This window comes from Lampetra planeri, chromosome 7, assembly GCF_965212315.1.
Source record: "Lampetra planeri chromosome 7, kcLamPlan1.2.h2, whole genome shotgun sequence".
Taxonomy (NCBI): Eukaryota; Metazoa; Chordata; class Hyperoartia; order Petromyzontiformes; family Petromyzontidae; genus Lampetra; species Lampetra planeri.
Window position 1 is genome coordinate 2533623 of NC_136113.1, and position 12702 is coordinate 2546324.

Here is a 12702-nt window from a genome sequence, read left to right on the forward strand (position 1 = left end):
ACAAGCCTCGCACTTTCAAGGGCCCCGTGCTAAACGCTTTCAAGCTATCAATTCCGGTTCAGTGATTCTGCACTTGCTCTGCTACTATAGTACTGTACCACCTTCAACTTTTATGAACGACTGGGTGTTTACGGTTATCGATTTGTCGTATTATCTGGCCGTGTAGCAAATGAAAAAATACAATAACTTTACTATGCAAGTTAAAAATGTACGTGTTTTAATATTGAAGTGTGTTTTATTTATTTAAAGCCCCTTTATAACATATGCTACAGGCCCCGGACGAGCTTATTACGCCACTGAAGGTATGTGCAGAGCATGCAGCAGCACACGCTACATCGCCTTGCCCGTTGAAACAAAACGATATTTCCATTTAAAGCTTTGGTGGCTGCAGGGATTCATATGCTTGGTTCTTTCGGTAAAGTCGCGTATTTTTATTATTTTATTATTTCCCTCCTACGTGACTTTACCGAAAGAACCAAGAATACGAAACGATGTTGTTTGTGGAACGGTCGGTGTGGCCAGGACCATCATCGAGAAGGCCACGGAGGGGCGGACTGTGTTCAAGTTGGAGGTGGCGCCCGACGAGGTCAGGTTTCACTACCACACGGCGGAAGGTCCGCAGGGTCCCCTCGTCATCAACGCCACGGACAGGTTCCCCCCGGGCCGCTGGACTCACCTCACTCTCCAGGTGCGCGTGCACCTCTCAGTGGTGGCGTGTGGTGTGTGTGTGTGTCCCTCTGCACGTGTCTGTGTGTCCCTCTGCACGTGTATGTGTGTTTGTGTCCCTCTGCACGTGTCTGTGTGTGTGTGTGTCCCTCTGCACGTGTCTGTGTGTGTGTCCCTCTGCACGTGTCTGTGTGTGTCCCTCTGCACGTGTCTGTGTGTGGTGTGTGTGTCCCTCTGCACGTGTCTGTGTGTGTGTCCCTCTGCACGTGTCTGTGTGTGTGTGTGTCCCTCTGCACGTGTCTGTGTGTGTGTCCCTCTGCACGTGTCTGTGTGTGTGTGTCCTTCTGCACGTGTCTGTGTGTGTGTGTCCTTCTGCACGTGTCTGTGTGTGTGTCCCTCTGCACGTGTCTGTGTGTGTGTCCCTCTCAGTGGCTTGTGGTGTGTGTGTCCCTCTGCACGTGTCTGTGTGTGTCCCTCTGCACGTGTCTGTGTGTGTGTCCCTCTGCACGTGTCTGTGTGTGTGTGTCCCTCTGCACGTGTCTGTGTGTGTCCCTCTGCACGTGTCTGTGTGTGTCCCTCTGCACGTGTCTGTGTGTCCCTCTGCACGTGTCTGTGTGTGTCCCTCTGCACGTGTCTGTGTGTGTGTGTCCCTCTGCACGTGTCTGTGTGTGTGTGTCCCTCTGCACGTGTCTGTGTGTGTGTCCCTCTGCACGTGTCTGTGTGTGTCCCTCTGCACGTGTCTGTGTGTGTCCCTCTGCACGTGTCTGTGTGTCCCTCTGCACGTGTCTGTGTGTGTCCCTCTGCACGTGTCTGTGTGTGTGTGTCCCTCTGCACGTGTCTGTGTGTGTCCCTCTGCACGTGTCTGTGTGTGTGTGTCCCTCTGCACGTGTCTGTGTGTGTCCCTCTGCACGTGTCTGTGTGTGTGTCCCTCTGCACGTGTCTGTGTGTGTGTGTCCCTCTGCACGTGTCTGTGTGTGTGTGTCCCTCTGCACGTGTCTGTGTGTCCCTCTGCAAGTGTCTGTGTGTGTGTCCCTCTGCACGTGTCTGTGTGTGTGTCCCTCTGCACGTGTCTGTGTGTCCCTCTGCACGTGTCTGTGTGTGTGTGTGTCCCTCTGCACGTGTCTGTGTGTGTCCCTCTGCACGTGTCTGTGTGTGTGTGTCCCTCTGCACGTGTCTGTGTGTCCCTCTGCACGTGTCTGTGTATGTGTCCCTCTGCACGTGTCTGTGTGTGTGTGTCCCTCTGCACGTGTCTGTGTGTGTGTCCCTCTGCACGTGTCTGTGTGTCCCTCTGCACGTGTCTGTGTGTGTGTGTCCCTCTGCACGTGTCTGTGTGTGTCCCTCTGCACGTGTCTGTGTGTGTGTCCCTCTGCACGTGTCTGTGTGTCCCTCTGCACGTGTCTGTGTATGTGTCCCTCTGCACGTGTCTGTGTGTGTGTGTCCCTCTGCACGTGTCTGTGTGTGTGTGTCCCTCTGCACGTGTCTGTGTGTTCCTCTGCACGTGTCTGTGTGTGTGTGTGTCCCTCTGCACGTGTCTGTGTGTGTCCCTCTGCACGTGTCTGTGTGTGTGTCCCTCTGCACGTGTCTGTGTGTATGTCCCTCTGCACGTGTCTCTGTGTGTGTCCCTCTGCACGTGTCTGTGTGTACGTGTCTGTGTGTACGTGTTTGTGTCTGGATGAACGTGTCTGTGTGTACGTGTTTGTGTCTGTGTGTACGTGTCTGTGTATGTGTGCATTTGTGGATGTGTGTCCCTCTGTGTGTACGTGTCTGTGTGTCCGTGTTTGTGTCTGTGTGTACGTGTCTGTGTGTGTACGAGTCTGTGTGTCTGTGTGTACGTGTCTGTGTGTCCCTCTGTGTGTACGTGTCTGTGTGTACGTGTCTGTGCGTGTGTACGTGTCTGTGTGTCCGTGTTTGTGTCTGTGTGTACGTGTCTGTGTGTGTACGAGTCTGTGTGTCTGTGTGTACGTGTCTGTGTGTCCCTCTGTGTGTACGTGTCTGTGTGTACGTATATGTGTGTGTGCATTTGTGGATGTGCCTTCAGGGTGCGCACAGCCCTCGCGCGAGCGCCGTGCTGACATCGACGCAACGGCGGCTGTCGTCTCTCCGTGTGTCTGTGGGGTGCGCTAGTCAGAGCCGTCCCAAGGGCGACCGCCCCGGGCCCCTTGCTTTGTTGGGGGGGGGGGGGGCGCTTCGACGTTACGGTGTCAGATGTAATACTTCCGGTTTAGTTTGAAGAGCGTCGGTCGTGATTTGCCCGGTGACCGGCATCCCTCTGGGCACCGTGCTGGCAGTAGTTGGCAGTGATTAGCTCACTGCGCTACGAAACCGCGACCCGAGTTCTATTCCCGCTCACGGCCAACGCCAGTGACGATGATTGTCTGAACCACTCCTGGGCCTCCCCTCGGTCGACTCGGCCTCAAACTAGTACCTGTTGCAGTGTGTAAACATCAACACTGGGGAGACAAAGGCGGCCGAGCGGGGTCCTGGCCGTGCCTTCCTTCATAGGTGCTCGCTCACAGCAGCTCCTGAATGCAGTCTGCTGTTGGACAAATGGGTGAAGAGCAGAGGGCGTAGCTTGGAACAAGACGAGGCACAGTGTTTTAAGAACACATTCCTGCGCAGGGAGCTGGTAGGAACGTTGGGTTGCTCGGTCAATGGCCAGGGTCAACGGCGGCGTGGTGTATTCCGCAAATATAGCCGACTGTGAGGGCGAGCACAAGCCGGCGTGAGTAGGTTAAACGTTGAGTTTTATAAGGGCACCACGGGGTGACCAGGCCCGCCCCACCCAGCCCCACCCTCCCCACCCAGCCCCTCCCCACCCTCCCCTCTCCACCCAGCCCCACCCCTCCCATTTTTGAATGCACGACGGACGGACACAATAATCCCCTGTGGGCTGGTGGAACCAGGAGGTTCCTACCAGTAAAGATAATGACCTTCGATCCAGTAAAGGAGTAGCATGGTCATATTTGCATGCTATGAGTAGCACCCTGAGTAGGACTAACAGCTGCATCTTGGAGACGCTGATGTTTTAAGTGGAAATCTGCAGCCCCGGTCAAAAAACACTTGCAATGGTCAAGCCACGAGGAAAATGATTTTTTTAATCAACGAGCGGAACTGTTGCATATATTCGAGCAAGTTGGGATTCGTGACAATTTGACCATATACGAAGTATAAAATACAACTCCGCAAACCATCGATCTCGTACCCATTGTGATCCATACAGTCGGCACAAATGTTTCAAGAGAAATAATAATCATGATTAACCAATTGTTGAAATGTAGTAAGAGCGAAGGCAAGGGTATACGTGGTATCACTAATGTCGTGAAGCATTGATAGTATAAAAGTTGTCTGCATAATTAAATATATAACACGATATATCTATAATTTGTACAGAACAAAGAAATATTGGGATTGTGTTCACAATGATCGGCGTTGCATTTGTAACCAACGTTTTTATTGTTAAATGTGATTGTGCACCTTGATTACGCGTTGTACAACATGGGCACGATGTGCCACCTGACAGGTTTGTTGTGTAGATAAGATGGTAACACGGACTCTGGCCGCAGGTGTCTCGGCATCCTTGCTGCTTAGACCTGTCCTGGGTGTAACTCTATCGACGCGATAGGGTTGCTGGCAAAGTAATTGCACGGAGTGATATGGCCCTGCTAGGGAACATGCCTTGCAGACAGGCGATACCATCTGGAACCTCCCTGCTCTGCACAGATCCTCATGCCGTGCTCGAATTTAAGCAGCCCTCTTTGTTTTGTAATGTAAATACCAGAATGTATCACGTGTCCTTTGCTGGTTTCTAAAGTCAAGTTACTCACGTGCTCTCAACAAATCGCTATCGACACCCGTGTCCATAAATCAGCTGTCGACCCATGGGAGAAATACATCGACGTGTTTTGGTTCGGAAGGGTGCAGAGGCACAAAGAACCGGGGTACACATCCTCCAAATGACCGACGCGTACGAGCTTAACCGTAGCGATCCCCAGCTGTGATCTCGGGAATGAGGGAGACAAGACAGAGGCAGAGAGAGAGAGAGACATATGGAGAAGAATACGGGTAAACAGAGCGAGGAAAGGAGGGCAAGAGATGGCGGGCAGAAAAAAATGCCACGGGGGGAGGAGACCCTAAAGTTTTCGAACGCATGCGTACACTTCCAACTGCGCTAGGCTGGTTTTTAAACTCGACAGAAGCGCACGTCGCAAAGTTAAGAGCTCATTGTGCGTTCGTTTTGTTACGGCGCTTGCCATCGTGACTGTCGCCTCCGCGTCACTCTGCGGGAGATGTGATGTGGATGAGCCTTCGTGCCACAGGCATGCCCCGTCAGGGTTACGCGCATCGGGGTTGTGTGGGTTGGGGTTGTGAGGGTTGGGGTTGTGTGGGTTGTGTGGGTTGTGTGGGTTGGGGTTGTGTGGGTTGTGTGGGTTGGGGTTGTGTGGGTTGTGTGGGTTGGGGTTGTGAGGGTTGTGTGGGTTGTGAGGGTTGGGGTTGTGAGGGTTGGGGTTGTGAGGGTTGGGGTTGTGTGGGTTGGGGTTGTGTGGGTTGTGTGGGTTGGGGTTGTGTGAGTTGTGTGGGTTGTGAGGGTTGGGGTTATGAGGGTTGGGGTTGTGTGGGTTGGGGTTGTGTGGGTTGGGGTTGTGTGGGTTGGGGTTGTGTGGGTTGGGGTTGTGGGGGTTGGGGTTGTGGGGGTTGTGTGGGTTGGGGTTGTGTGGGTTGGGGTTGTGTGGGTTGGGGTTGTGGGGGTTGGGGTTGTGGGGGTTGGGGTTGTGTGGGTTGTGTGGGTTGGGGTTGTGTGAGTTGTGTGGGTTGTGAGGGTTGGGGTTGTGAGGGTTGGGGTTGTGTGGGTTGGGGTTGTGTGGGTTGGGGTTGTGTGGGTTGTGTGGGTTCAGGTTGTGTGAGTTGTGTGGGTTGTGAGGGTTGGGGTTATGAGGGTTGGGGTTGTGTGGGTTGGGGTTGTGTGGGTTGGGGTTGTGTGGGTTGGGGTTGTGTGGGTTGGGGTTGTGGGGGTTGTGTGGGTTGGGGTTGTGTGGGTTGGGGTTGTGTGGGTTGGGGTTGTGGGGGTTGGGGTTGTGGGGGTTGTGTGGGTTGGGGTTGTGTGGGTTGGGGTTGTGTGGGTTGGGGTTGTGTGGGTTGGGGTTGTGTGGGTTGTGTGGGTTGGGGTTGTGTGGGTTGGGGTTGTGTGGGTTGGGGTTGTGGGGGTTGGGGTTGTGGGGGTTGGGGTTGTGGGGGTTGGGGTTGTGGGGGTTGGGGTTGTGTGGGTTGTGTGGGTTGGGGTTGTGTGGGTTGGGGTTGTGTGGGTTGTGAGGGTTGGGGTTGTGTGGGTTGGGGATGTGTGGGTTGGGGTTGTGTGGGTTGGGGTTGTGTGGGTTGTGTGGGTTGGGGTTGTGTGGGTTGGGGTTGTGGGGGTTGGGGTTGTGGGGGTTGGGGTTGTGTGGGTTGTGTGGGTTGGGGTTGTGTGGGTTGGGGTTGTGTGGGTTGTGAGGGTTGGGGTTGTGTGGGTTGGGGTTGTGTGGGTTGGGGTTGTGTGGGTTGGGGTTGTGTGGGTTGTGTGGGTTGGGGTTGTGTGGGTTGGGGTTGTGTGGGTTGTGAGGGTTGGGGTTGTGTGGGTTGGGGTTGTGTGGGTTGGGGTTGTGTGGGTTGGGGTTGTGAGGGTTGGGGTTGTGTGGGTTGTGAGGGTTGGGGTTGTGTGGGTTGGGGTTGTGTGGGTTGTGTGGGTTGGGGTTGTGAGGGTTGGGGTTGTGTGGGTTGGGGTTGTGTGGGTTGGGGTTGTGTGGGTTGGGGTTGTGAGGGTTGGGGTTGTGTGGGTTGTGTGGGTTGGGGTTGTGAGGGTTGGGGTTGTGTGGGTTGTGAGGGTTGGGGTTGTGTGGGTTGGGGTTGTGTGGGTTGGGGTTGTGTGGGTTGGGGTTGCGTGGGTTCTGTGGGTTGGGGTTGTGTGGGTTGGGGTTGTGTGGGTTGTGTGGGTTGGGGTTGTGAGGGTTGGGGTTGTGAGGGTTGGGGTTGTGAGGGTTGGGGTTGTGTGGGTTGTGTGGGTTGGGGTTGTGTGGGTTGTGAGGGTTGGGGTTGTGAGGGTTGGGGTTGTGTGGGTTGGGGTTGTGTGGGTTGGGGTTGTGTGGGTTGTGTGGGTTGGGGTTGTGAGGGTTGGGGTTGTGAGGGTTGGGGTTGTGAGGGTTGTGGTTGTGAGGGTTGGGGTTGTGTGGGTTGGGGTTGTGAGGGTTGGGGTTGTGAGGGTTGGGGTTGTGAGGGTTGGGGTTGTGTGGGTTGGGGTTGTGAGGGTTGGGGTTGTGTGGGTTGGGGTTGTGTGGGCTGTGTGGGTTGTGTGGGTTGGGGTTGTGAGGGTTGGGGTTGTGAGGGTTGGGGTTGTGAGGGTTGTGGTTGTGAGGGTTGGGGTTGTGTGGGTTGGGGTTTTGAGGGTTGGGGTTGTGTGGGTTGGGGTTGTGTGGGTTGGGGTTGTGTGGGTTGTGTGGGTTGTGTGGGTTGGGGTTGTGAGGGTTGGGGTTGTGAGGGTTGGGGTTGTGTGGGTTGGGGTTGTGAGGGTTGGGGTTGTGTGGGTTGGGGTTGTGTGGGTTGGGGTTGTGAGGGTTGGGGTTGTGAGGGTTGGGGTTGTGTGGGTTGGGGTTGTGTGGGTTGGGGTTGTGTGGGTTGGGGTTGTGAGGGTTGGGGTTGTGTGGGTTGGGGTTGTGAGGGTTGGGGTTGTGTGGGTTGGGGTTGTGTGGGTTGGGGTTGTGTGGGTTGTGTGGGTTGTGTGGGTTGGGGTTGTGAGGGTTGTGGTTGTGAGTGTTGGGGTTGTGTGGGTTGGGGTTGTGTGGGTTGGGGTTGTGAGGGTTGGGGTTGTGTGGGTTGGGGTTGTGAGGGTTGGGGTTGTGTGGGTTGGGGTTGTGAGGGTTGGGGTTGTGAGGGTTGGGGTTGTGTGGGTTGGGGTTGTGAGGGTTGGGGTTGTGTGGGTTGTGTGGGTTGGGGTTGTGTGGGTTGTGTGGGTTGGGGTTGTGAGGGTTGGGGTTGTGAGGGTTGGGGTTGTGTGGGTTGGGGTTGTGTGGGTTGGGGTTGTGTGGGTTGGGGTTGTGAGGGTTGGGGTTGTGTGGGTTGGGGTTGTGAGGGTTGGGGTTATGTGGGTTGGGGTTGTGTTGGTTGGGGTTGTGTGGGTTGGGGTTGTGAGGTTTGGGGTTGTGTGGGTTGGGGTTGTGTGGGTTGGGGTTGTGTGGATTGGGGTTGTGAGGGTTGGGGTTGTGGGGGTTGGGGTTGTGTGGGTTGGGGTTGTGTGGGTTGGGGTTGTGTGGGTTGTGTGGGTTGGGGTTGTGAGGGTTGGGGTTGTGTGGGTTGGGGTTGTGTCGGTTGGGGTTGTGTGTTTTGGGGTTGTGAGGGTTTGGGTTGTGAGGGTTGGGGTTGTGAGGGTTGGGGTTGCGAGCGTTGTGAGGGTTGGGGTTGTGAGGGTTGGGGTTGTGTGGGTTGTGTGGGTTGGGGTTGTGAGGGTTGGGGTTGTGTGGGTTGGGGTTGTGTGGGTTGGGGTTGTGTGGGTTGGGGTTGTGTGGGTTGGGGTTGTGAGGGTTGGGGTTGTGAGGGTTGGGGTTGTGTGGGTTGGGGTTGTGTGGGTTGGGGTTGTGTGGGTTGTGTGGGTTGGGGTTGTGAGGGTTGGGGTTGTGTGGGTTGGGGTTGTGTGGGTTGGGGTTGTGTGTGTTGGGGTTTTGTGGGTTGTGTGGGTTGGGGTTGTGAGGGTTGGGGTTGTGTGGGTTGGGGTTGTGTGGGTTGGGGTTGTGAGGGTTGGGGTTGTGAGGGTTGGGGTTGTGAGGGTTGGGGTTGTGTGGGTTGGGGTTGTGTGGGTTGGGGTTGTGAGGGTTGGGGTTGTGAGGGTTGGGGTTGTGTGGGTTGGGGTTGTGTGGGTTGTGAGGGTTGGGGTTGTGAGGGTTGGGGTTGTGAGGGTTGGGGTTGTGTGGGTTGGGGTTGTGTGGGTTGGGGTTGTGAGGGTTGGGGTTGTGAGGGTTGGGGTTGTGTGGGTTTGGGTTGTGTGGGTTGTGAGGGTTGGGGTTGTGAGGGTTGGGGTTGTGTGGGTTGGGGTTGTGTGGGTTGGGGTTGTGAGGGTTGGGGTTGTGTGGGTTGGGGTTGTGTGGGTTGGGGTTGTGTGGGTTGTGAGGGTTGGGGTTGTGAGGGTTGGGGTTGTGTGGGTTGGGGTTGTGTGGGTTGGGGTTGTGAGGGTTGGGGTTGTGTGGGTTGGGGTTGTGTGGGTTGTGAGGGTTGGGGTTGTGAGGGTTGGGGTTGTGAGGGTTGGGGTTGTGTGGGTTGGGGTTGTGTGGGTTGGGGTTGTGAGGGTTGGGGTTGTGAGGGTTGGGGTTGTGTGGGTTGGGGTTGTGAGGGTTGTGGTTGTGAGGGTTGGGGTTGTGAGGGTTGGGGTTGTGAGGGTTGGGGTTGTGTGGGTTGGGGTTGTGTGGGTTGGGGTTGTGTGGGTTGTGTGGGTTGTGTTGGTTGGGGTAGTGAGGGTTGGGGTTGTGAGGGTTGGGGTTGTGAGGGTTGGGGTTGTGAGGGTTGGGGTTGTGAGGTTTGGGGTTGTGAGGGTTGGGGTTGTGTGGGTTGGGGTTGTGAGGGTTGGGGTTGTGTGGGTTGGGGTTGTGTGGGTTGGGGTTGTGTGGGTTGGGGTTGTGTGGGTTGTGTGGGTTGGGGTTGTGAGGGTTGGGGTTGTGAGGGTTGGGGTTGTGAGGGTTGGGGTTGTGTGGGTTGGGGTTGTGAGGGTTGGGGTTGTGAGGGTTGGGGTTCTGAGGGTTGGGGTTGTGAGGGTTGGGGTTGTGTGGGTTGGGGTTGTGAGGGTTGGGGTTGTGTGGGTTGGGGTTGTGTGGGTTGGGGTTGTGTGGGTTGGGGTTGTGTGGGTTGGGGTTGTGTGGGTTGTGTGGGTTGGGGTTGTGACGGTTGGGGTTGTGAGGGTTGGGGTTGTGAGGGTTGTGGTTGTGAGGGTTGGGGTTGTGTGGGTTGGGGTTGTGAGGGTTGGGGTTGTGTGGGTTGGGGTTGTGTGGGTTGGGGTTGTGTGGGTTGTGGTTGTGTGGGTTGTGTGGGTTGGGGTTGTGAGGGTTGGGGTTGTGAGGGTTGGGGTTGTGTGGGTTGGGGTTGTGAGGGTTGGGGTTGTGTGGGTTGGGGTTGTGTGGGTTGGGGTTGTGAGGGTTGGGGTTTTGAGGGTTGGGGTTGTGTGGGTTGGGGTTGTGTGGGTTGGGGTTGTGTGGGTTGGGGTTGTGAGGGTTGGGGTTGTGTGGGTTGGGGTTGTGAGGGTTGGGGTTGTGTGGGTTGGGGTTGTGTGGGTTGGGGTTGTGTGGGTTGTGTGGGTTGGGGTTGTGAGGGTTGGGGTTGTGAGTGTTGGGGTTGTGTGGGTTGGGGTTGTGTGGGTTGGGGTTGTGAGGGTTGGGGTTGTGTGGGTTGGGGTTGTGAGGGTTGGGGTTGTGTGGGTTGGGGTTGTGAGGGTTGGGGTTGTGAGGGTTGGGGTTGTGTGGGTTGGGGTTGTGAGGGTTGGGGTTGTGTGGGTTGTGTGGGTTGTGTGGGTTGGGGTTGTGTGGGTTGTGTGGGTTGTGTGGGTTGGGGTTGTGAGGGTTGGGGATGTGAGGGTTGGGGTTGTGAGGGTTGGGGTTGTGTGGGTTGGGGTTGTGTGGGTTGTGTGGGTTGTGTGGGTTGGGGTTGTGAGGGTTGGGGTTGTGAGGGTTGGGGTTGTGAGGGTTGGGGTTGTGTGGGTTGGGGTTGTGAGGGTTGGGGTTGTGTGTGTTGGGGTTGTGATTGTTGGGGTTGTGTGGGTTGGGGTTGTGTGGGTTGGGGTTGTGAGGGTTGGGGTTGTGTGGGTTGGGGTTGTGAGGGTTGGGGTTGGGGTTGTGTGGGTTAGGGTTGTGTGGGTTGGGGTTGTGAGGGTTGGGGTTGTGAGGGTTGGGGTTGTGTGGGTTGGGGTTGTGAGGGTTGGGGTTGTGTGGGTTGGGGTTGTGTGGGTTGGGGTTGTGAGGGTTGGGGTTGTGAGGGTTGGGGTTGTGAGGGTTGGGGTTGTGAGGGTTGGGGTTGTGTGGGTTGGGGTTGTGTTGGTTGGGGTTGTGAGGGTTGGGGTTGTGTGGGTTGGGGTTGTGTGGGTTGTGTGGGTTGGGGTTGTGAGGGTTGGGGTTGTGTGGGTTGGGGTTGTGAGGGTTGGGGTTGTGTGGGTTGGGGTTGTGTGGGTTGTGTGGGTTGGGGTTGTGAGGGTTGGGGTTGTGTGGGTTGGGGTTGTGTGGGTTGGGGTTGTGAGGGTTGGGGTTGTGAGGGTTGGGGTTGTGAGGGTTGGGGTTGTGTGGGTTGGGGTTGTGAGGGTTGGGGTTGTGTGGGTTGGGGTTGTGTGGGTTGGGGTTGTGAGGGTTGGGGTTGTGAGGGTTGGGGTTGTGTGGGTTGGGGTTGTGTGGGTTGGGGTTGTGAGGGTTGGGGTTGTGAGGGTTGGGGTTGTGTGGGTTGGGGTTGTGAGGGTTGGGGTTGTGTGGGTTGTGTGGGTTGTGTGGGTTGGGGTTGTGTGGGTTGTGTGGGTTGTGTGGGTTGGGGTTGTGAGGGTTGGGGATGTGAGGGTTGGGGTTGTGAGGGTTGGGGTTGTGTGGGTTGGGGTTGTGTGGGTTGTGTGGGTTGTGTGGGTTGGGGTTGTGAGGGTTGGGGTTGTGAGGGTTGGGGTTGTGAGGGTTGGGGTTGTGTGGGTTGGGGTTGTGAGGGTTGGGGTTGTGTGGGTTTTGGGGTTGTGATTGTTGGGGTTGTGTGGGTTGGGGTTGTGTGGGTTGGGGTTGTGAGGGTTGGGGTTGTGTGGGTTGGGGTTGTGAGGGTTGGGGTTGGGGTTGTGTGGGTTAGGGTTGTGTGGGTTGGGGTTGTGAGGGTTGGGGTTGTGAGGGTTGGGGTTGTGTGGGTTGGGGTTGTGAGGGTTGGGGTTGTGTGGGTTGGGGTTGTGTGGGTTGGGGTTGTGAGGGTTGGGGTTGTGAGGGTTGGGGTTGTGAGGGTTGGGGTTGTGAGGGTTGGGGTTGTGTGGGTTGGGGTTGTGTTGGTTGGGGTTGTGAGGGTTGGGGTTGTGTGGGTTGGGGTTGTGTGGGTTGTGTGGGTTGGGGTTGTGAGGGTTGGGGTTGTGTGGGTTGGGGTTGTGAGGGTTGGGGTTGTGTGGGTTGGGGTTGTGTGGGTTGTGTGGGTTGGGGTTGTGAGGGTTGGGGGTTGTGTGGGTTGGGGGTTGTGGGGGTTGGGGTTGTGAGGGTTGGGGTTGTGAGGGTTGGGGTTGTGTGGGTTGGGGTTGTGAGGGTTGGGGTTGTGTGGGTTGGGGTTGTGTGGGTTGGGGTTGTGAGGGTTGGGGTTGTGTGGGTTGGGGTTGTGTGGGTTGGGGTTGTGAGGGTTGGGGTTGTGAGGGTTGTGGTTGTGAGGGTTGGGGTTGTGAGGGTTGGGGTTGTGAGGGTTGGGGTTGTGTGGGTTGGGGTTGTGAGGGTTGGGGTTGTGTGGGTTTGGGTTGTGTGGGTTGGGGTTGTGAGGGTTGGGGTTGTGAGTGTTGGGGTTGTGAGGGTTGGGGTTGTGAGGGTTGGGGTTGTGTGGGTTGGGGTTGTGTGGGTTGGGGTTGTGAGGGTTGGGGTTGTGTGGGTTGGGGTTGTGTGGGTTGTGTGGGTTGGGGTTGTGAGGGTTGGGGTTGTGTGGGTTGGGGTTGTGAGGGTTGGGGGGGTTGGGGTTGTGTGGGTTGGGGTTGTGTGGGTTGTGTGGGTTGGGGTTGTGAGGGTTGGGGTTGTGTGGGTTGGGGTTGTGTGGGTTGGGGTTGTGAGGGTTGGGGTTGTGAGGGTTGGGGTTGTGAGGGTTGGGGTTGTGAGGGTTGGGGTTGTGAGGGTTGGGGTTGTGTGGGTTGGGGTTGTGAGGGTTGGGGTTGTGAGGGTTGGGGTTGTGAGGGTTGGGGTTGTGAGGGTTGGGGTTGTGTGGGTTGGGGTTGTGAGGGTTGGGGTTGTGAGGGTTGGGGTTGTGAGGGTTGGGGTTGTGTGGGTTGGGGTTGTGAGGGTTGGGGTTGTGTGGGTTGGGGTTGTGTGGGTTGGGGTTGTGAGGGTTGGGGTTGTG

The 12702-nt window shown here is 56.8% G+C and overlaps 1 protein-coding gene across 1 annotated transcript in view; it reads left to right on the forward strand.

Moving 5' to 3' along the window:
- USH2A (usherin) overlaps nt 1–12702 on the forward strand; it is a 119764-nt gene that overhangs the window by 1317 nt on the left and 105745 nt on the right. Inside the window, exon 2 of the mRNA XM_078595944.1 lies at nt 523–688. Coding sequence (XP_078452070.1) covers nt 523–688 — 166 coding nt within the window. The remainder of the gene's footprint in view (nt 1–522; nt 689–12702) is intronic.